The sequence below is a fragment of the Actinia tenebrosa genome, unplaced genomic scaffold (assembly GCF_029948245.1).
Source record: "Actinia tenebrosa isolate PJP-AT-01 unplaced genomic scaffold, QUT_ActTen_1.0 PGA_scaffold2__45_contigs__length_23673736, whole genome shotgun sequence".
Classification (NCBI taxonomy): Eukaryota; Metazoa; Cnidaria; class Anthozoa; order Actiniaria; family Actiniidae; genus Actinia; species Actinia tenebrosa.
Genome location: NW_028292579.1, coordinates 12,821,445 through 12,844,666, shown reverse-complemented (window position 1 = coordinate 12,844,666; position 23,222 = coordinate 12,821,445). Strand labels below are relative to the sequence as shown.

At 38.0% G+C, this 23,222-nt stretch overlaps 1 protein-coding gene and 1 long non-coding RNA gene across 2 annotated transcripts; one reads left to right on the top strand and one right to left on the bottom strand.

Annotated features, from left to right (window-relative positions):
• Window positions 1–2,206: 2,206 nt before the first annotated feature.
• Window positions 2,207–23,006, bottom strand: LOC116302482 (uncharacterized). The gene is made up of 5 exons (XM_031711782.2): window positions 22,737–23,006; window positions 14,539–15,048; window positions 5,278–14,168; window positions 3,579–4,621; window positions 2,207–3,374 (listed from the first exon to the last, which is right to left on the bottom strand). Exons 1-5 carry the CDS (start codon window positions 23,004–23,006, stop codon window positions 3,277–3,279), a joined length of 10,812 nt encoding a protein of 3,603 aa, XP_031567642.2. The 3' UTR covers window positions 2,207–3,276.
• Window positions 22,190–23,222, top strand: LOC116302488 (uncharacterized). The gene is made up of 2 exons (XR_004197863.2): window positions 22,190–22,397; window positions 22,763–23,222. It is a non-coding gene; the product is annotated as an uncharacterized LOC116302488 (long non-coding RNA).

Sequence of the window (23,222 nt, the reverse complement as noted above, 5' to 3'; positions counted from 1 at the left end):
GAAAAAAAAAAAAAACAAACCTGGAGGTGTGGAAGCATTACCCTTGGGTAATTATACAATAAAACACGCTCATAAGGACGAAATTCCAAGAGAAATTTGCATTTTGAACTTTTAAATCAAACAAAGAAAGGAGAGGAAAAAATATGCAAACATGTATGGATAACGATAAACTTTGATAGTAAAAGGGCGGTAGACCTCAACCAGGCTCAATGATCAAGATAAACTTCTAACAGAAATTTTTACACCTAGAGCGGTAGACCTCAACCCGGCTCAATGATCAAGTTAAACTTTTAACAGTATTTGGTACACTTTGAGCGGTAGACCGCAACCCGGCTCAATAGTCAAGTTAAACTTCCAACAGAATTTGGTACACTTTGAGCGTTAGACCTCAATCCGACTCAATGGTCAAGTCAAACTTTTATAAGAATTTGGTACACTTTGAGCGTTAGACCTCAACCCGGTTCAATGGCAAGTTAAACTTCCAACAGCATTTGTTACACTTAGAGCGTTAGACCTCAATCCGGCTCAATAGTCAAGATAAACTTCCAACAGAATTTGGTGCACTTTGAGCGGTAGGCCTCAACAAGGCTCAATGGCCAAGTTAAACTTCTAACAGAATTTGGTACACTTTGAGCGGTAGACCTCAACAAGTCTCAATGGCCAAGTTAAACTTGGGAATTAAAGGGAGTGTTCACGCTAATATATGCATAGCAATGCATGATGGGATATCTATTGTTATGTAAATACTCGCTATTATTCTTAGCATTTAGAATAGGCCCTTTGCAGTTAACGGTCACGTGTCTGTACTGGAATGCGAAATTTTTGTTTTTATATTAAATTGGTGATTCTTTATAGCTACTCGTAAAGAACTGAATGAAACGATGTGCAACCAGTGTGTTACAAAATGCAGTTTAATTACGATCTCTCGAGACAGGTTGTAGAAAGTTTGTTTGCAGTCCAGTAAATTTCACCCTTGGGAATCAAAATGTTCATTCATTTGCTCTCAGTGAATTAATCAGCACGTGATTGCTTAGCTGCGAAGGGCCTATAGATACCCAAACTATGAATTTGACGGTTTCTCAACTCAGAGTTAAGGAATTGCATTCTGAATTACAACCCCGAGCGGGGGAAAGGAGGGGGGGGGGGGGGGGGGGGGGTACTCCCATATGTGGACTATGCGGGGATGATTCGCTGAACAGGGTATGGTTTTTCCGAGCTTCTTGTCATAAACAGGGTATGCCATTTCTTTCAAGTTCCAAGTTATTCCTGAGTTTCCTGTTATATTTTTAACCGCCACCCGGTTAGCTCAGTTGTTAAGAACGTCGGTCTGCTGTGCGGGAGGTCGTGGTTCAAGCCTCGGCCAGATCAGCACTCAGGGTCTTAAAATAACTGAGGAGAAGGTGCTGGCTTTGTAATTATATCTGCAAATGGTTAGACCTTCAAGTCTTCTCGGACAAGAACTTAAAACCGTAGGCCCCGTCTGTCTTCACTATATGACCTTGTATAAAGCGGACGTAAAAGATCCAATGAAGACGCTGGTGACGACCATCTACTGGTGGATTTTCCTTCTTTACAATGGCGTTTCTGTTTTCCTATCCCAACCCTGAACTATTCGCCACCGACCCTTGTTTGTGTGGTTGCGGTGCAATATGTTTTGGCGAGTGTTTTTGATGTATTTCCCTTCCCCCCCTCCCCCCACCCACCTCCATCAATCTTGGTTTTAAGGTGTTTTGATAAAGATCCATGATCACCAAACCGAATTTCAATCGTCGCGTTGACAATGTTCTGTTTGCTGGATCATTTTTGAATTTATACCAGTTGTTGCTCTTGGTTTGAAGTTTGTACTAATGTATATTTTATTAAAATCAAAGTTTTCATCGCACGAAAATAGAGAAAAATTGAAAATTGCAAAAAATAAAATGGCACGGGATTCAGATGTGATTTAGAAAAATTGTTAACTCCTCATGGCTGCCATCACGTGATGGAATAAAACCTCTACAGACCACGATTTTGCAAAAATATTTCTTAAACAGATTCTAAAGGCGTTTTAAACCTGCAACATTACCGGCTTGGCTTCACTGGCACCACCCTTGCCTTTGAATACTCCCATCAATACGATACAACATTGTCCCAGTTGACCCAATCTGTCCCCAATCTGCTATTTTTCGTCCCTATTTCAGTAGAAGAAAAAAACGTTCGGACCATAATCAATCAATGTTCTTTATTTGATATTATCATTAATTCACGACTGACAACAAATCCTTATTCCCGTAATTAATTCTTTTTTTAACGTAACAGTTCCATAATTCATTTTATTTTATTTGATTTACTATTAAGCCTATTAACTTATTACGTTTCAGTCGTCATGCCAGCTATTTTAGACCGGTTGTACTTTACTAACAGATATTTTCTATCAAATCTTTTCGAGCATCTAAAGTAACAAAAAGGTAACAAATAGGAAGTAACAAAAATATAATTTTTTTATATCGAAATTATGGCTTCAACTTTCCCATGCGACTTGCCTTACCCTGCAAAGGGTTATGAGACATAATTTGGGCCCAAATCGAAAAGGTTCGGCCATCTATATAAAGTATACACTTCCTTTTAACGCGCCATGCGGGGATGATTTTTATAATTTAATTAGTAGAGTTTTTTTGATTTCCTCTTTCGAAATTTTATCAAATCATTTTACTTTAATCACTCAGACTGAAATGTAATTAATTCATTCGTGGAAAATATTCTTGATTGAGTTTTTTAGGTAACCGCTACTTACTCTTATTACTTGTTTGCTGGCTCGAAAACAAATGAGGTTAATTACTTACTTAGTTGGAAATAACTATTTTATCTCTGAGTACATTTAGGATCAGGCACGTTCTAAGTAACTGAAAATTTACCTCGGATTCAATACACTATATGAATATGCCATGGCATAGTTTCTTAATTCTCGTACGTTAAGTCATTTGAGATTTATAATCCCAGACTCATTTGAAATTCATATAATATTACTTATTTGCACGACTGCCTAGCTAGGTTTCATTAAGGACAAACAATGCAAGGTAGCTTGTAGAGTATATCTTGTTCTATTTGTATCAGTAGAAAATGAAAATATAGCAAAAAAATAAATTCCATTTAAAAAATGACCCTACGTCGAGTCTACTATGAGGACAGCATACATGCATTGAATGTCCTTCATGATACAATTCAAAATTAACTTACGCGCTATGCGTATTACCTGTGAACCTGACGACAGATTTCACGGATTTAATATTATCTTTTTTACAGTGGCGCGGAATCTCTACCGAGAGACGATCCTTTGGTGTAAGACTTTTTTACTTTTGTAATTTTGGTAACCGTCTCTGCTGAGCTCCGTCCATCTGAGGAAAGAGGAAAAGAACTTTTAATATTCATATTATCAAAAAATATTACCGTTTTTTAAGGTTTCCTTTGCATTGATGCATGAAAAGAGAAGGAAGTAAAAGTAAAAAAGGGAGAGGGAAGGAGAGGGAAGGAAAGGAGAAAAGGAAAGACAGATTAGAAGAAAAAGGAAACGAAAAGACTATAAAAATAATGATCGTTACCTCTGACAGGTTCAAAGCTATACTTGCTGCTGCCGTCAGAATCGACAGTAATCTTATGAGGAGCAATTTCCTGGAATGCTGAACCACTCCTCACTTCTGTCACAGTTGTTGTTGGGGAGTCAATCCTGACTTTCATTGCTCCAGGGCTTTCACTTCGGTATGTTTTTACGACTTTTTTCGTATACACTTTCTGGCCGTTGTCTGAAGTGGCAGTAGCTGTCGTGGTTTCTTCACTTGGATCGACTTTGACTTTGATCATTGGGCTTCCACTTCTTTGAATTCGGGTGTACTTGGAAGACACATGAGAAGATCCCTGATCTTCATCCTTTCTCTCAAATGGCGATCTCACTGTAACTAACTTTTTGGGACTCATCTCATAACGGGAAACTTCTGTAGTGGATACTGATGGCTCCTTAACAATCACCTGGTGTTCCACTTTCTTTTCTTTTTGTCCGATAACGAATTCCGTATGATAACGATTAGGATCCGTGTCGATTAGACCTTTCAGTCTAAATATCTCTTGGTTAAGGATTTCTATCTCTTTAATGTAGCCTTCGCACTCATCGCTCTGTGTCTTTATTTGGCGCTTCAATTTTTCAATGTCTGATTCCAAGGTTGTAATAATTTCTTTATACTGGCTGTCGTTGTTTTTCTTGTAGTTCTCAATCTGACCCTCTAGTTTTACGACCATGCTATTTCGATGATTCAACTCAACGTCTAAATCCGCCTTCTCGTTATTGAGTTTTTGGATCTCGGCGATATAACCCTTGCATTCTGTCATGCAGTTTTCATAATCTCGCTTTAGTTTTTCGACCTCTTGCTCGTTAGAATTGTTCAGAATCCTCAGCCTCTCAATAAGGGTCTCCTTTTCTATGATTTCAGTTTTGTATGTCTCGACTCTTGTCTCTATCTCGGAGAGTTTGTCGTTCAGAAGCGCTGTCTCACCCTCAGTCAGTTCGTTGTCAGCTTTGGATTCTTCCAATTGTTTGATAATGATATTATACTCGTTGCGAACTGTGGAAATCTCTGCTTGAAGGTCGTACCTGAAAATATATAGTTTAAATAGTTTGAATTCCATACATCATGCACGGATTACAGGGGCGTAGCCAGGATTTTTTTTGGGGGGGAGGGGGGAGGACAAATTAAAATATCCTCCATTTTGTTTGCGCTCCCAAAACGTAGAACTAAAAAAAACAAACAAACAAAAAACAAACAAAAACGAAAACAAACAAACAAAAAAACAACATAAAAACAAACAAACAAACAAACAAAAACAAAAAAAAAAAAAAAAAAACCGGCATTACATTTCACGCTTTATTGTTGTGAAAAAAATTAAAATAACCGTATCAAATCTAAAGAAGTCGCCATTTTGCTGTCACGAGAGGGGAGAAGGGGCCCTGGCCCCCTGCACTGGCTACTTCCTTAAGTTAATGAAACAAAACATTTTCAAAACGACTATTATCAAGTGGGAATGTTTTTGACAAATTAAGCAATAAAACTCCTTGTTGGACTTTCTGCTCGGGCTATTTTTCTTCTTCGTCCCTTCCATTTTCTTCTCCCTTGCCGTCCTTCCCCCTCCCTTTCTACCTGCATCCCCCTTGACTTCTCCACCCTTGGCCTCGATCCTTTCATACCTTTTGTTCCTTCAAATTTTATAAATCAATAAAATGAATGTAAGTTTCATCATTGATTAATATACCTTTCTTGATTTAATCTCTCGATCTCCTTGATATATCCTTCACATTCAGCTTCTTTAGTTTCCAGTTCGCGTCTCAGCCGATCTAGTTCTGCATCATTATTAGAAACCATCATTCGTAGACGCTCAATCACTGTTTCTTTTTCGATTATTTCAGTGCGGTATTCTTCAACTCTTGTCTGTATCTCCGTGATCTGCTCGTTAAGGACACTTGTTTCACTGTCGCCTCTGCTTCTCAAATCCTCAACTTGAGTCACAACTATCTCTTTGTCTCGTCTCAAATCTTCCAATTGCCTTTCAAGTTTATTGACTTTGCTTTTCAGTTGCTCAATCACAATTTCCTCCTCCGATTTCTCATTGTTCAGTTTTTCGATCTCACGAATGTAACCTTCACATTCATTTTTCTTGTTCGAGAAGTCCCGCTTTAATTTGGCATTCTCCTTTTCGTAATCGTTGTTATGGAACTTCAATTTTTCAATGACGGTATCTTTTTCAACGACTTCCTTCTTTAGACTCTCCAATCGTGTGCTAACATCCGTTAGTTCCCTGCTCATTGCTTCGCTGTCAGTGTCTCCTTTTCTTTTCATGTCAACAACTGATTGTTGAAAACTTTCCTTTTCTATTCTCTCTTTCTGAACTTCACTCTCGAGGAAGATTACCTTTTCGCGCAAATCCATTATTTGTATAGTTAGCTCTGTCTTTTCATTCTGGATTTTCTCAATCTTTTCAATTGTACTAGAGCATTCAGCTTGTTTGGTGTACAAATCGCGTCTGACAAGCTCATTCTCACTCTTCAAATGCTCAATTTCCTCTTCCTTTGTGACCACCTCTTTCTTCACCCCCTCTAGGTTTGTTTGGAGCTCACTCACGAAAGTAACATGCTGTTCGGAATCTTTTTCTCCATGTGTCTTCGTCTCCACGAGTTGGATCTGTAGACTTGAAACCTCTTTCTTAGCAGACTCAATTTTAACTTCCAATGTAGCCACTTGGTTTTTAAGGGATCCAACTTCAATTTCCAGTTCTGTTCGGTAGCGTTTGCTTTCTTCGACAGCCTTGGCAAGATGAACATTATCCTCTTCCTTTTTGACGAGTTCCTTTTTCACTGTAGTAAGTTCATGCTCAACTGTGTGTAGCTTTTCTGACACTTCTTTTATTTTTCTTTCCTTTGCACCAATATCTTTGCGGTAGTCTTCAATTTGGACTTTCAACTCGCTTACTTGAGTAGTATGCTCACGTTTAACGTTTTCGTTCTTTCTCTTGAAGTCTTCAAGTTGAACTGACAGCTCTGACTTGTCTTTTCCTCCTTCTTCAATTAATAGCTGGAAGTTTCGAACTTGACCTCTAAGTCCATTGACTTGAACTTCCAACTCTGATCTTTCCTTGTTAGCATTCTCGAGATCTCTAGTGTGCTCTGTACATTCCAGTCGCTGGTTACTTAAGTCTCGTTTTAGTTTGGAAATATCACTTTCAAGGTCTACTTGCTTTGCTTGGAGTGTCGAAATAACACGATCTTTTTCAGCGATCTCTGTTCGGTAGGTTTCCATCTCCATTTGGATCTCGGTGACCCTTGTTCCAAAATCTTTAGACTGGTCGTCCCCTTTTTTCCTGTAGTCTTCTAGCTGAGTTTTCAGTGATTCTTTTGCTTTTCTTTCGTCGTCAATAGTAATCTCTAGCTTCTTCATTTTGTTTCTGAGGAAAATTATTTCATTTTCCAGATCTGTTTTACCCCGTTGAGTAAGTTCGTTGGACTTTTTCAAGTCCTTGATTTTATCTTCCAATTCGCTTATTTCACTCTGTAGATCTTTGACTTTGCCCTGTCCGATTTCTCTATCTGCTTCTACTCTAGACATCTTTTCTTGATATGTCACAATTTCTTTCCTTAGTGTTGCTACCTGATCCTCCAGCAACTTATTGGAATCAGTTGCGCCACTGGAGCGATCTCGCTCTGCTTTAACATCATGCTCGAGTTGCGAAACTTTCTTAAGCGCTTCTAAAAGCTCAACCTGTAGCTCAGCTTCCCGTTCTTGCAGCTTCTTGTAATCGGCCTCAATCACAGAAAATATTTGTTCAGATGATACTTCAGCTTGTTTAGACTTCTGACTCTCGATAACAAGATCATGAAGCTTGCGCTCCATGGTGTCAAGCTCCTTCAACAGGGCTTCTCTTTCCTCAAGAAGCTCGTCTTCCTCCTGTTTCATATCGGCTATTTTTCTTTCAAGGGTTTCAACAGTTACAGTTAGTTTATTCTTGTCTCCGCTCATCGTCTGTAACTCAAGGGCTTTGTCAGATGCTGCCTTTTGAAGCTCTAAGATCTTATCTTGTAGTTTCTTTCTTTCTTCTTTCAAAACGTTTATGGTATTCTCAAATGAATCAATCTTTCCTTTCAATGCAGAATTCTCACTTGTTAGTCTGTCGTTATCCAGCTTCATTGATTCATAATCTTCAGGCATCTCAGGCATTGCTTCAACTTCTTCCACATTTGATGATTTGATGATAACGCTCTCCTCATAGGTCACTCTAAGTTCATCATACAGCCTCTTGACAGATTCAAGCTCGATTTTGAGCTTCTCATTTTCATCTCTCAAAAGACGAATAGTGCTCTCAAGCTCTGTATACTGAATTTGGAGCTTCTGTAGGTCATACTTAACCTCACGTAATTCTTGAGTGGCCTCATCTGCTTCATGACGGACCATTTCCAGTTCTTTCTTAAGGGTTTCGTTCTCATTTTCTAAAGAATGGTTGTCATCTCGAAGTCTTCCAATAATTGCTCTCATTTCTGTCAAATCTTTTAGTTGGTCCTCATAATACTTCTGTTGGTCAATGAGCCTCTTTTGTAGCTTGGTGACATCTTCCTTCAGTTTTTCATTTCGCATTTTAGTTTGTTCGAGGATTCCCTTTAGGTGAGCTTGCTGCTTTAGTTCTACTTGAAGCTCGTCTTCCAAAGTGGTAATCTTGTTTTGGTATTCCTGGATGGTACGCCTTAATTCATTCTTAGCATTATTAAGAGCTTGGTTTGCTGTTTCTAGATCAGAATTCTTTTTCTTGAGGTCCATTAAGTCCTTCTTTAAGATGTTTATTTCCTCATAAGCTTCCTGAAGAGTGTTATCTGACTGAGAAGCACGTTGCTGAGCTGCCACAAGGTCCTCTTGCATCTTTTGGAATTTTTCTTCGTAAGACGTTTTATAAGCCTCCAGACGATAGATCTTGTTATTAGCACCTTGCAACTCTTGTTCTAGGTTTACTACCTTTTTTCTTAGATTCTTGTAATCACCAGAATCAACAACATCCTTTCCTTGAAGAAGTGAGAGAGTGTCTTGAAGCTCGTCTATTCTTTTTATTTTTAGACTAAGATCGTGGTTTAGAGAATCTATTGTTCTTCCACAGTCTCCATGTTCTAGTTCCAATTTAGAGTACTGCCGGCTGATCTCGAGGTACTTTCTTTCAGCGTCTTCCTTATCCTTCAGTGTCTTTTGATATGTGTCTTGCAAATCATTATATTTCTTTTGCAGATTGGGATCTGGCTTTTTCTTGTCTCGCTTGTCATCATATGAAGTTCGAATCTCTGTATATTTCTTCTGGACGACGGAAATCTCGTTTTGGAGCCTATTCTTTTCTCCCAACAAAGCTTCAATCCGTGCACTTAACTCAGCGTTTTCCTTCTTAACGTTGGCTAGTTCCTTCTTTATGCGATCTTTATCCACCTCGAGACCATTGTTACGTGTTTCCAGGTAAACTACTTTTCTGTTCAAAGAAGTGATTTCATTTTGAAGGCGGTCGACATCCTTCTTGGCAGTGTTGTAATTATTTTTGTACTCATTCATCGACGTTGTTATGGAGATGTTTTCTTGTCGAAGCTTGTTCCTTTCTCCTTCCAAAGTTTCCACTTGATGCGTGAGGTCGGCTATTTTAGACTCTAGCTCGTGAACCTTCATATTTAGGGCAGTGTTATCTTGCGAGAGCCTATCCGACTCGGTTCTGTAAGTTGAAAGTTTTTTCTTAAGATTAACAATTTCATCTTCCAGGGTTTTTTGGGTATTGCGATACCACTCTATCTGGTTGTTGCCATCTTCGATTGTCCGCTCCATGGCATCCACTTTAGATTGTAACTCCATGATCAATCGTTCCAGATTCAAATTGATTTCTTTTTGCTTATCAAGTTTGCTTCGTGCGTCATCAAGCTCATCTTTGAGGTTGCTTTTTTCTGTTACAAGGCGATGGATTTGCTCCTCAAAATCAGACAGCTTTTTCTGGTTTTTGATCAGCTCTCGGTTAAGGTCTTCATTTTCTTGTTCCAGGCTTTTAATCTTTGTCATATAGTCAGCGACTTGTCTTCTTAAAGTAAAGGCCTCCTTTTCGAGATCATCTTTCTTCATCAATGTAGTATTTAGTGTCGACTTCATTGTTGTTATCTCCTCTCTGAGAGTTTGAACATCCCTACTTAGTGCGTCCCTTTCCTTTTTCACAGTTTCTAAAGCATCAGCCGCGTCAGTATTGTCTTTACTCATAAGAACTTCTTGCAGTTCCCGTTCAGCATTCATGAGCTGCGTCTCATTTGATTGAATGCTTCCTATACTTTCTTCCAGCTGAACCTCAAGTGCTTTCTTCTCTTTGTTCGTATCATCTAACTGTCTTTCTAGTTTCTTCACATACGTTTTGACTTGCTCTAACTCTTCGGTTATGCTTTCATGGTCGTGCACAGCCCGATCACGATCTCCATAGAGAGGTTTTAGTTCATCGTTGGCTGCCTTCAACTCGTGTTCTAATTCCATGATGCGCTCATTGTTTATCTGATTGGTAGATTCCAGCCTTGAAATGTCACTTTCATAGGTAGCGATCTTTTCTCGCATTTCCTTGTCTTTGTCGTTTAATAGTTTGTTAGCGTTTTCTATGTCTTGGAAACGTTTCCGTAGTCCCACGACCTCGTCTTTAAGATCGTTTGTTTCACTTTTACCATTTTCGAAGCTGTTTTCAATAAAGATATACTTTTCTTCAATAATCTTGTAATTCTTTTCAATCTCTGCCTTTTCTTTGACCAGCCTGTCATGTTCAGCTTCAAGACGTCTAAAATCTTTTTTCATGTTGTCGAAATCTCTTGCTAGGTTATCGCGTTCATTTTTCAGATCTTCTATAGCTTGATCCTTCTTCTGTAAGTCAACAACATAGACATCAACCTTACTTTGCAGCTCGTTGAGGTTTTTCTCCATTGTCATTCTCTCATCTCTATGGCTGTTAAGTAGGTTCCTTAGCTCGTTAGCCTTATCCTTGTTTCCTTCTTCATTTCGTGACAGGATAACAATTTGCTCTTCAAGAGACGACACCTTTTTCACGCTTGAATCATAATCAGCTTTAAGGCGATCTCGCTCCATTGTCAGACGACGCATTTCTCCTTCAATTTCTTGGATCGATCTGCTAAGCTCTATATTGTCTTCCTTTAATTGATCTATTTCCTCTTTTAGCTTGTCTCTCTCCTTCTCAGTCGCTGAAACTGTGAGCTTATAATTCTCGATCTCATCTATTAGATGATTTTTTGATGATTCCAGTTGGTGGATGATGTTATCCTTTTCGTTCAGCTTTTCTTGTGCCGAGTCTGCAATAAGCCTCATTTCAATCAACTGCTGCTCCAGTCGCAATAATTCTTCACGACTTGCTGCACTTCTGTTCAGAGCATCTTGCAGCTGCTTTTTTAGCGATGCTATTTCCTTGTCATCGTACTCTGTTTTGAGCTCAAGTTCTGTGATCTTTGAATTCGCAGAAACCAACGAGTCTTTTAGGTCTTTCTTGTCTCGAGTTACCCTTTCATTGGCGCCTTCTAAATCAGTAACTTTTCTCTCTAGCTGCGAAACCTGGTGCTGCAACTCAATAATGCGTTTCTGCGACTTTTTGTACTCTGCGTCTATCTGATTCAGTTTTGCCTTGAGAGCATGTACCTCGTTCTTAAGATCTGCTTCTCTATCTTGACTAGCTCTGTAAAGGTTTTCTAGTTCAAAGTTCCTGCTTTCAAAGTCTTGCCGCTCTTTTTGGTGGAGATCTTTCTCGCGCACTGACGTGGATAGCACGGTTTCGTATTTGGAGACATGCAGGCTCGCACTATTTAGCTTGTCCTGAAGTTCTCTGATTTTCTCCTGGCTATTGTATCGGACAGTTTCTAGCTCTGTCTTGAGGTTTGCGATTTCTTCACCTAAAGCAGCTTTTGAACTCTTTAGGTTTTCAATGATCTTGAGGTTTTCCTTGATTTGTTTGTTGAGGGTGCTGTTTGTCCTGTCGCGGTCGTTGATAAGATTCTGAGCATTCAACAAGGTTTCCTTAACATGCTTGTAATCTTGTCTTATGCTGTTGATTTCGTCTTTTAGTTGGTCGCGCTCTTTTTTCAGTGGCGGAATTTGCATTTCAAGCTTTTGCATCTCGTGATCTTTAGAATTCAAATCATGCTCAAGATTGTTGCGCTTTTCTTTCAGACCTCTGATTTCGTCTTCTAGATCTCTTGATTTGTTGATGGCGTTTTTTAGTTTGTTCTGTAACTCTTCTTTTAAAACTGCCAAGGTTTCATTGTCACCATTTGCCTTATTCAGTTGTCGTTTGATTTTATCCAACTCGTCTTGCAGCACACGATTCTTATTGTTTAGCTCCTGGATGGTCTTGTCCTTTCTGCTTATCACTGAATTTAAAGTTTCACTAAATTTCTCGCTTTGAACAGACTTGCTCTCAATCTGCATAAGCCTTTCCTTGTAGTCTAGAAGTTGAGCATTCAAATTATTTAGTTGTTCCCTCAGTTGTGCCACTAGCTTTTTACTCGTTTCCAACTGTGTCTCAAGCTTGGAAGTCTTAGTCTGCAGATCGTACAACTCCTTCTCAGCTGTTTCTTTTTCACTTCGGGTTGTTTCGAGTTCTTTCTCGATTTCAGCTAGCCTGGCTTCAGCAGAGATGAGGCGATTGTACTCTAATGCTCTTTCATTTGTTATCTTTTCAATTTCAAGGTTCAAAGAGATTATTTTTTCCTCAGCTACGTCCATGTCGTTTTCAAGCTTGTCAAAATCTCTTTGGCGAACACTGATTTGTTCATTTAAATTAACAACGGTCTTTTTCAGTTCCTCAATGTCCATTTCCAAAAATCTGTTTTTGTCTCGTTCTTCCTCTAGTTGAGCTGCGACGTCTTTTTCTCTTTGCACGCTATCCATATATGACGATTCCACTTCGCTAGCCTTCATCTGTACGACAGTTGCTTCGCTGACAAGTTGGTCTTTGTTCTGTGTTGTAGATTCGTACAACGCTGTCAGCCTGGCAATTTCATCATTTGCAGCATCTAATTTGTCCTGCAATCCCTTGTTCTCGTTTTCAATGGTCTTGAAAAGAGCCTTTAAAGATGTCAGCTCGTCAGTAAGGGCCTCATTTTCATTTGTTAGTTTGCTAATTTTTGCCTTTAAATCATCGATTGTAGTGTCCCTCTGCTCTATCTCTTTCTGAAACGACTCAGAAAGCCTCTTTTCATCCCTGAGTTGTTTCTGAAGTGTGTCGATTTCATGGGTAGCATTCTCTTTCCAGGTTGTAAGGTCTTTAGCCTCTGCTTCAAGCACTGTGTTATCTCTTCTAGCTTTGTCAAGGTCATCCTCCAGTCTTCCCACCTTTTGCGTTAGCATGATGACCTTTTGCTCGTAGTCATTCTTTTGCTCTTCGCAGACATTGTATTTGGACTGTAGGTCAGCGATTTGTTTGTAGCAGCTTTGCAATTCGCTGTTGATTCGGTCGCGTTCGGTCGACACCACTCTGTAGTTAGACTCTACGTCTTGTAGGTGCTTTTGCATCTCCAACAACTGGTCATGAAGATCTTCTTTCTCGCGCTCCAAAAATTCAATCTTCTTCTCGAGGTTCTCTGCTTCCTCTCTATAACTATCAACTTTATCTTCCAGTGTTGCTATCTTTGATTTTAATTCTTCTATGGTCTTTTTATTTTTAGCTATCTCTGCTTTCAGGCGATCTGCATTTCGTCTGGCTTCTGCTAGCTCGTTTTCGACTCTCAAAAGGTCTTTCTTTATTTCTCCGGATCTAGCTTTTTCACTCTCAAGATCTTTTTTCAACTTGTCTCGTAGATTGGTCAGTGTTTGGATTTGGCTTTCAAGTCGTGAAAGCTTATTCTTGTAGTCAGTAACCAGTCTTCCAAGACCCGTCTTCTCCGTCTCTCGTAATCTTATTGTTTCTTGCAAACCCGACATCTTTGTCGTCAGTCCGTCGAATTCCTTTCTAAGGTCATTTCTTTCTCTTATAATCAAGTCATACTCAGATCTCAGGTCGTTGATGGTTGTTACCGATGCGTCCAGCTGTGATTGGAGTTCACGTAAACGATTGATCACCTCGCCGTCCACCTGCTCTGATAACTTCTCCTTGGTAGTTTCCAGCTCGGACGTAAGATCACCTATCTGTTTCTTCAGCATCACCTCCACAGACTCCCATTCGTGTACTCGATCTCTCCATTTTAGGTTAGACTTTTCAAACTCGTCAACTTTCATGTTTGCTACAGTAAGGTCGCTCTCAAATGCATCTCGCTCGGACTGGAGTCTTGCTAGTGTTTCCTCAAGGTCATGTAGTTTTTTCTCGTAACTCTTAAACATATCTTCTCGAGTTGATGACTGCCTGCGTAAGAACTCAAGCTCCGCCTCGGTCTTTGAGAGCTGCGCTCTCAACTTGTCCAGTTTATCTTGAAGTTCAGCGTTGGTTGCATTTAAGTTGTCTATCTTGTGAGCTTTCATGGAATTGTCTTCTTTGAGTTTGTTCGTAATGACTTGGTTCTCCATTGCCTCGGCCTCCATTCGAGCGATAGTTTCGCGACATCGTTTTAGCTCTTCCTTCAAGTTGTCATACTGGCCACGAAGAATATCCCTCTTTTTGTTAAAGTTTTGGATCTAAACGAAAACGTTTATTAAGATTTCAATATGGCACGGTTTTCTCGATGGCCTCGAGGTACACATACCTTGAGCATTCTATTTAGACTCCTTAAATGAGGACACTATTACTAGACCAATGAAGTTAGAAAAGAGACATGTGGATTTTAAAAGCTATTGCGATTTTTTAAAAGCGCATTATATATATTATATTGTAGCAATTGTATTTTGGTCACCCACTCGTTACAAAGGTTTGAATAGGGTATATGTTGCTAGCAATATGCTGCAAATTGAATGTTGCATAACGAGCCCGAAATGCGCGATGGGCTTTGTGAGTCAACGAAGGTCACGACGATATAAAATTTCCCTTTATCTAAAAATATTTGCATACCTGAACCTCATACTTTGAAATAATCTGGGTCTCATTTTTTCCAGAAGACTGGGCCTGCCTCTTATACTTGTCGACGTCACTTTCTAAGCCTGAGACCTTTGCTTGCAAAACCGATAAGTCATTCAGCAAAGTGTCCCTCTCATCCACTATTAAGTTGTAGTCACTCTCCCATTGCGATACTTGGTCACGTAGCAAATAAAATTCCGTTTCATCGACCGCTGACTCAACCACGGGGGCTTGCATGACCTGCATCGACATCTCATCTCGTAGTGTGTTTAGCTCGAGCTCAAGAGCAACTTTCTCTGAACGAATTTTCTCGATGGTATTTTCTCGGAAGCCGAGATCTCTCTTGAGGGACTCGATTTCCCAGTCCTTGTCTCGCAGTTTACGCTGCGCAGCCATAAGCTCCTCCTGATGTTTCTTGCAATCATACTTAAAAGTACTTATCTGCTCGTTGAGTTTTCTATTCTGCTCTGTAAGCGAGTCTATACGAGAAGTGAGTTTGCCAACCTGAAATTGCAAATTTTGTATAAATTTATATTATCCCATTTGCAAATCTCAAAACTTTACCTATAAGATAACATAACGTAAAGTTCTCGTTAAACCGCAGGCAGCCCAAGAAATGTATTTATGGTGTGTACGAAAGCATTTACAGTAAATGTAAAAAACAAAAGGGGGGAAGGGGGGTGTGGGAGGGTTGGGGCCTCAGCGAGGGGAGGGTCATTAGTCATTGTAGACTCAAGGGGAGGATTACGTCTTTTAATAAGCTAAGCAAGGGGAGGGAAATGTTATATTTCAAAGTTTGTTTATATAAAGCGGTTGCTATTAAGCTTCAAAAAAGAAGTTTGATGGTTTTGCGACCAAAAGACGAATATTCCGATTCTAAGCGACATAGTTTGGAATTGTTTATATAAAATAAAAACTGACCTAAAACTCAATTACATGAGTTTTGATCATAAAAGCATATCCAACTGACAGAGCAGAAAAACGACAAGCACGCTACTTTCACGATTTTTTTTATTTCACTGAGTTTAATACTCCAAATTTTTAAGCGTTTCATTTGTGTCACTGCGGCTCGAAACTTGTGACGAAATTTTGCCGAATAGAACTATCCTGAATTCGCTTGACTGATCACGAAACAATGGTTTCAAGTGGAGGTTGAACTTGACGAATAAAAGAATCAAGTTCAATCTCGACTTCAAACCATTATTTCGTGGTCAGTCAAGCTAATTCGGGATAGGTCTATTAGAGTAAAGGCTATTTATCAGTATTCACAAAAATGTCAGTTTTTCTGCTGATCAAAATATCACCTCTCCCAAAGTACACGGCTTTATATCTCAAATACGCATTCAATAAATTTTGCTCGCATTTGACATTTTGCTATTTGGCTCAAAAGAACGGAATTACAAAATATTGAGCTTAAATACGTAAAGCTGTACTTATGGCGAAAAGCCGTTTTTCAGCCCTGTCTCTCTAATTATGAACAATTAACCGGTTGCATAGGAAAAAAGTGGTTAGCTATTTCTTGATATCTTATCTGTAAATCTGAAGCTCTGGCGTAAACGAGATTCATCATAAGGTTTATGAATATGTGTGAATCACAAAACTTTCTTTCTGGAGGCTTCTAGTAATGCGCAACTTTGTAAGGTGGTCAAGAAGAACCATTCATCTTATTACACACTGTTAATGGCAAAAACAACAACAACTACAACAATAACAAAACAAAACAAAAAAACAAAAAAACAAAAAAACAAAAAAAAAAACAACAAAAAACAACACAAATTAACTACTAGAAAGTCTTGTTATTTGTATAATGCATAGTTAACTAACTACATTCCAAATACTACTTGTATATAGAGTGCATACTATGCTTATATCCGTCAGAAACTTTGTAAGAAATTGCACAATTTTGCACAAATCAGTAAGTTCAGTAGAATATACATCTACGAAACTTTGCACGTAAGTAGTACGATTTTGTAAGTTATATGTGGTATGCAGGTTGAAGTAAAGTAAAAATTCAGGAATGGTTTAAACGCCTTTGACTCATTCCTTATCTTAAAGTCATGCGGTATAGTTGCTTAAACATGTCTCATGTAGCGCGTCAGTCATCTTTTGATTTTCCCCAATACACAACAGTCTCGAGTTTTGCATATTTTACAGTTGTAGACTCTGGTTTAACCGTTCAATAAATCGGGTAGCAAAGACAAATAAAATACTTACTGTATAGTCAAAACAAGTGCAGTATTCTAGACACAATTTTGTGCACAAAAAACCCGACAACAAAAAAATCTAATAAGTGAACCTCTATCCCGCAGTGCTAGCTGATTCAACCTTCGTAATATACAGCTGCTAAACTTCAAAAATATGGCAGGCTTAGATGATTATATTATATTTTGAGACCAATAACAGGCTGATTGTACAGTATTAGGGATTAGACGAAAGTTCTAGGTTCATCATTGTGGTACACTTCTATCAGCAGGTAGTGCCAGATTCAATATGACAGCCAATGAACAGAATCTTCCACTAGAATATTCATCTTTATGTTTTGACAGTCATTATAGTCGATAAACATAGAATAAATAGGCTAAGCACATGTAATAGGCAGCTGGAATATTCTCTATGGGAACGCCCTAGTCAGGTGAAGTCGTTACTATGGTGATCTTTGAATTTAGAGGTGGGACAAGAATCCATTCATTTGAATCCCTTAACAATGTGATATTTTGTGCGGTACTTGCTTTTCAAAGACAATTTGACCTTAAACTAAACACGTAACAATTAGGACAAATTATTATTGAAACTAAAGCTTTCTACTCAATGCAGCACTACAGGCTAACTCTTGAACTTTAAAGAAAGCTTTCAAAATTTATATTTTTAGTTGTCTTTCGATTATAGGCTGGAAAAAAACCTGAAAACTACGAGACTCTGGTAGAAATGTTAGGCAGTTGAATTGCATTCCTATTGTAAAAGAACCAACGGGCTGGAAAGGCAAGGTGGCGTGAGCTCATTGATCGAGCTTTATCAAGCGTCCTATTAGGACCGAGGAAACTTTTCAGTGCACAATGAAATGCATACATGAATTAACAACCTATTTCTTTGGGTTTAAAAAGATTACGATGAATAAGTGATGGTTAAAAAGCGGCGGCTCTTAACCCAATAAGCTGTCTACTATGTTATTTTAATTAAAGCGAGAAAAAATGGCCTCATGTTGAGATGCACAGTGGGTCTCTTTTCTCGGTTAACTGAGAAAGGCAGGTGGTCGGTAGTATTATGTACAAGCCCAGCGATGCCATTGGAAGCCGCGCCCTGAAGGTCTTAGTCCATTAGCTCTTCAGACGTAATTTATACAAAACTAAATATTTGATGTTTGAATCAAAATATTCATTTGTAAGGAGACTGAAAGGCACTGAATCAGAAAAATACGCATGCGCTTAGACACCTCATGTGGCCAAAGCGACGATTACGTAACCCTGCGTAGAAACTGGCCTGAACTGACCTGCTATGTTTATTGATGCCTGCTGTCAGTCTATCAAAACAGTATTATTCAGACTCTGCTAGGTTTTGGCTTAGCCTTGCCCGCGTATGCTGTCTGTGTTTTCAAGTGATAACTCAGTACAAACTAACCGGTGCAAAATTTTATTTCTTTTACTTGAAAGATGCTGAAGAAAAATGTTATCAATGTGTGAACGCGTAACGACATATTGATTTTTCTCAAATCAATATTTCCTGAAAATCTAGACCAAAACCAGTATGAAATACTTTGTTACTGCTATGAACATTGTGTTCATGGATGGTTTAGCGCAAAGGGATCCCGAAAGACGAAAATGTTAAGTGGCAGCTGTCAATAGGACACTACCACTACCAAGATGCTTCGCGATTTTTTTTCTTATTTAAAGTTGTATTTCCTTATGAAAATGGTAACACAATTGGTGCTAATTAACTGAACAAAAGAAAGTGTGCAAGGGAGTCTGGTAGAGGTCAATGAAGCCATCATGAACGTGTTTCACGGGCTAGTTAATTTCTATATTCATGCAGAAAGCTTCAATCTCTTTCAACAAAGGCTGTTCCTTCCTCTTTTTATAGATATTTATGTTTGACTTTAGCTTTGTGAGGCGCTTCACACCTTAAATCGTAACCTTCATTTTAACGGGAACTTTACTTTACAGAAAATGTAGATACAATATCCCTTACATCCATATATGGATGCGAAAGTTATCATTGTGTAATGCCATGATCACCTCGGATTCTTTTGTCGCATATATTAAATGTAGGGAAATTTAGTAAAATACAAAGGATTTCTTCTAAATTTCCCTTATGTTCAATGCATGAGGGAAATTTAGAAGACAATGCCTCGTCTCCCTCAGGGACAACTCTATGCCCCTGCGGTTTCCATGTGGGACGCGTTCTCAAATCTGCGCATGCTCAATCATAAGATAAATTGGAAATGACAACTTGTTTTTAGATTCTATTTTTGTTTTATTCCACAAATTTTCCCTCGTTATTCGGGGGAGTTTAATCACTAATTTCCCTCGTGCCATGGTATTACTTGTAAACCACATTTTCATTTCATGCATGCTTATGAGAGTTTGTGAATGCTTTCGTTGTTTACGCTTCCGTGACCTAGAAACCCGAACATCTAAAACCGCATTTTTTTCCCTTATTTCCTCGGTGATCATGGTATTACAAAGTCGGGCTGCGCCCTCGGGACTTTTATGAATTTTCCCTCGTTATTCGGGGATATTTAATCACTAATTTCCCTTACCCAAGTACTAGTTACTCCCGATTATTGGGGCAAGCTCAAGTTTGATGGTCAATGTACGATGCTTTGCAGTGGTATTGAAATCTTCTTGCACTACAATCGTGATTTCCATGGAAACCTTTACATAATGCACATAATACTTGGAATTGTTATATATATTTCCTTAGTAGATATAACGGAACGGTTCGTAGTATTGTATTGCAATTTAATGTCTGTTTCTATGGAAGCCATTTATTAAAGAGTCTGCACGCAAAGGAATGTAGTTTTCTTATGTTTTTATCAAAAGGTGATCTTATAACGTTTGATTGGCCATACTGAATGTAAAGATTATTTGCTTTGGAAATGTTGTAATATGTATATGATGGTGTCAACAGCACAGCCAACGCGACGCGGAGGAAATGATACCACTTTAGTTAGGTTATGAGGTCACAACTGAAATGCAAACTAGGTTTCTCTAGATTGTTCATCAAGAAAGATTCGTGATCGATAATGAAAAGACTTGCAAAATCTGCTAATCGTCTACGGATCATTGCAAATAGATAAGCAAAATGCAATGCAGATGTCAATTATAAGAATATTGGAAGGCATAACGTCGTATTCAACGAGTTTATGTACTTCCATTTTGCATTAAAAATCTATTGTTGTTTTTCCATTGAAATATTTTCCACAATAAAAATCAAAATACAATATCCGAAAGTAAATTTTGCTATTATAAAGTATTCGTGAAGCTGAATGAATGATAGAAATATTATAACACACGGTTAGAAAAAGAGATATAAAATCCCAGTATGAAAAATAATATGGAATTTAAACAATATAAAATTACTCGTATAGCAGAAAGGGAATTGTTTTATATTCATAATTATAATTTACACTTGATTGCAGAAAGGTTGTAGTATACTTTTATACAAATACCTAATTCATTCAGTATATTTAATGATATGCAAAACAGAAAACTCGCTTTATTTATTATTTGTTTCATTCAATGAACGTCAAAATATTTTATTCTCGTGTTTTACATCCTACAGATTATAAATCAATTGGTTTTAAGCATTAAAAATGGTTATTTTGCATTATGCATCTCATTAAATATTTGTATAAATGCATAAATGAATACTACAACGTTTCTGCAATCGAGTGTATTCATATGAACACTGTATGCAATCAAGCCATTCATTATGCCCGCATGACTCAAGTTGGCGCCATAACAAAATTGAATTTAACATGAGACAGAAAAACTCTTCTATATTTATGTAACAGATTAAAGAGTGTTTTGATTTTGAAAAAATATTGAATATAAACCAGAAAAACAGAAATTAGAAGCACCAAACTTTTGTGATTTGATATATACCGAAACACTGGATAGTTCTAGCTAAGAGGTATTTTCTCAAAGTCTCTTCACAAGAATTCTTCCCATTTTCGCTGCCAAGAACAGCCAACGAAAGAGACTGCTAGCAGGGAACTCGAATTCTTTTGTCAATTAACTTTTATCATTTTCCAATTCTTCAAACGTTTCAAATTTTGCGAATATGAAGATTCGCGTCTATGTCATATCTATATGCATTAGACCCTTATTGATTAAAGAATGGCTCATAAATTAGCGAAGTGAGCGAACTGAAGGTTCTATTGGTCCAAAGGAAATCGTTTTTCCTGAGTAGTATTGTCATATAATCTCACTGAATGACATTATATCAGTCATTTTCATAAGAAGATTAAAAGAGAAGCTAAGAGAACCTTTTGGAGTAGCAGCTTAAGAGCTTACTACAAAGTCATTAAATATTTAAAAAGGTTTATTCGTTGCTTTTCTAGAATGATCTGAGCTGTCAATCATATGGGTACTATAGAATTCATGATAGAATCCAAGATATCTAGTTCTTTTCTTGTACCGCCTCAGATTTTAAAACCCTCCAACTCACGAAATACACTAAAATCAACACTTGAAGAACAATAATAAATTCGTTATTTAAAGTTCACTATGACATTTTCCTCACATTCTGATATGGAATACCCAGAACATACTAAGAACAAAGGGCAAAACGTCAGACATCTCATCTTGGCCCAGCACTGGCCTTATGGATTCAACACCAATGTTTATAGCTGTGAAGCTATTTTTCTCCGTTGTTTATTTAAATTGGAATTCTACTTCGATTAATATTTCACTGTATGACACAGTATGACAGGAAGGGAAACGATCCCGTCTATTGTTATTTATGCTTAGAAATACAGGTTTTGGTACACTTGTTAAATTGTGAAATAGTTGGAGGAAATGTTCTCGAAACTCGTATCGCAACGGATGAAGAAATATGCCCAAAAATGGAAGACAATAGTCTTTGATCATACATTTTTACGATATTGCCCCTCCTGTATTGATGTGCAATGCAGGTACATTTAGGTAAGCAGAAATATTCATAAGTATTTAGACAAATCAATAATAATAAAAATAGATAAAATAATTTTTTTAAAAGAAAAAGTGATATTTAAATTGACTGAATTTATTTTCCACTTTAAGAGTTCAGTACGGCATTATGAGTGAGTGTAAGTATGATAAACTGACCAAAGTACAATAAATAATTTTAAAATGGCCTTGACTCTGAAGCAATAATAGTGTAAAGACATCATTTCTTTTTCACCATATTTGATAAAGAGCATGTTAATCTATTTTTAACGAATTTACTAAAACAAACACATCAGTAAAAATAGAAGAAACGAAAAAGTTATTGACACAGGAGCTCGCCGGGGAGGTTAAGACGCATGTTAGTGGTTATAAGGTTTTTTCTTTTAAGGCAACACTCGCGTCCTTAATGCAGGACTCGTTACGTGACGGACGCCGTCCGATCATAACGCACCTTTGTCAAACAGACCACGCCATAATAGTCTAGGTTAGTCTAGGTCAGTATAGTAGTTATCTTAAATTCCTATGTATTCCAACTAAGTTTCAAGAAAACTAAACCAGAAAGAAAAGCATCAAAAATGTTACTATTATTTTGGATTGTACCTATAGTAGCTTCGTTTCGAATATAAATGATATCTTAGATTTTTCGCAGAGGGAATGTTTCGGATTTCGTGACAGACTGACACATATGTGGAGTGATGTTTCAGATAAGTAGGTTATTTTAAGTCATTAAATAAGACAAACTATCTTGGTCGCCAAGAAAAAGTGTTTAAAGTGCTGAGGATGATAGGAAATCAATGTTGTTGCACACTATTTCCAATTCAAATGTTTTTCTGGCTTGAGAACCTTAATTCACGTTGCGGTTACGACGGCCTTAATGCACCAATTATTCCCAGATTACATTCGTAAAGTTATTGTTGTTCAGCGCTTTTATGCCGTGGTTTTTAAATGGTTACCAAAAACTCCACCAAAGCTATGTTTATACAGTATTTTGATTGGAATTAGCCTCATGTGAAATTGGAGTTACACTTGTATGTTACTGTACTTTACCTCTAATTTATGGCTGTCTCTTTCAGTCTGCAGCTGAAGCTGGAATCTCTTGTACGCGGCTTCCAGATCTATGAAAGTATCCTTGGCAGAATCATATCTTTTGAGCGTCAAATCAGAGTCGTCGTACAACCCCCTAGAAGTTCTCTGTACTCTTGTGTACGCTACGGTATCGTCACTTAAAGTGTCTTTGCTTCGTGCATCAGAAATCCCACTTTGGTACATTTGAAACGAAGAGCCGGAAGACTCTTGCAGGACTGTATTTTTACTCATGGTCGTCCCGTTAGGTTTTTAACGGAATTTCTTTATTGAGTAAAAGGGAACGGATCTACGACCCACGATCAAACCAACCCTGAAAAAACATTACAAGATTTTGCAGAGTTTAACCTTGCAGATAATTTATTCGTCAACATAGTCGCTTTTGGTCAGGATCAAATGTATACCGAGTTATGTAAATTGAGTTGCTGTCAATAAAGAGTTCGCATGGCT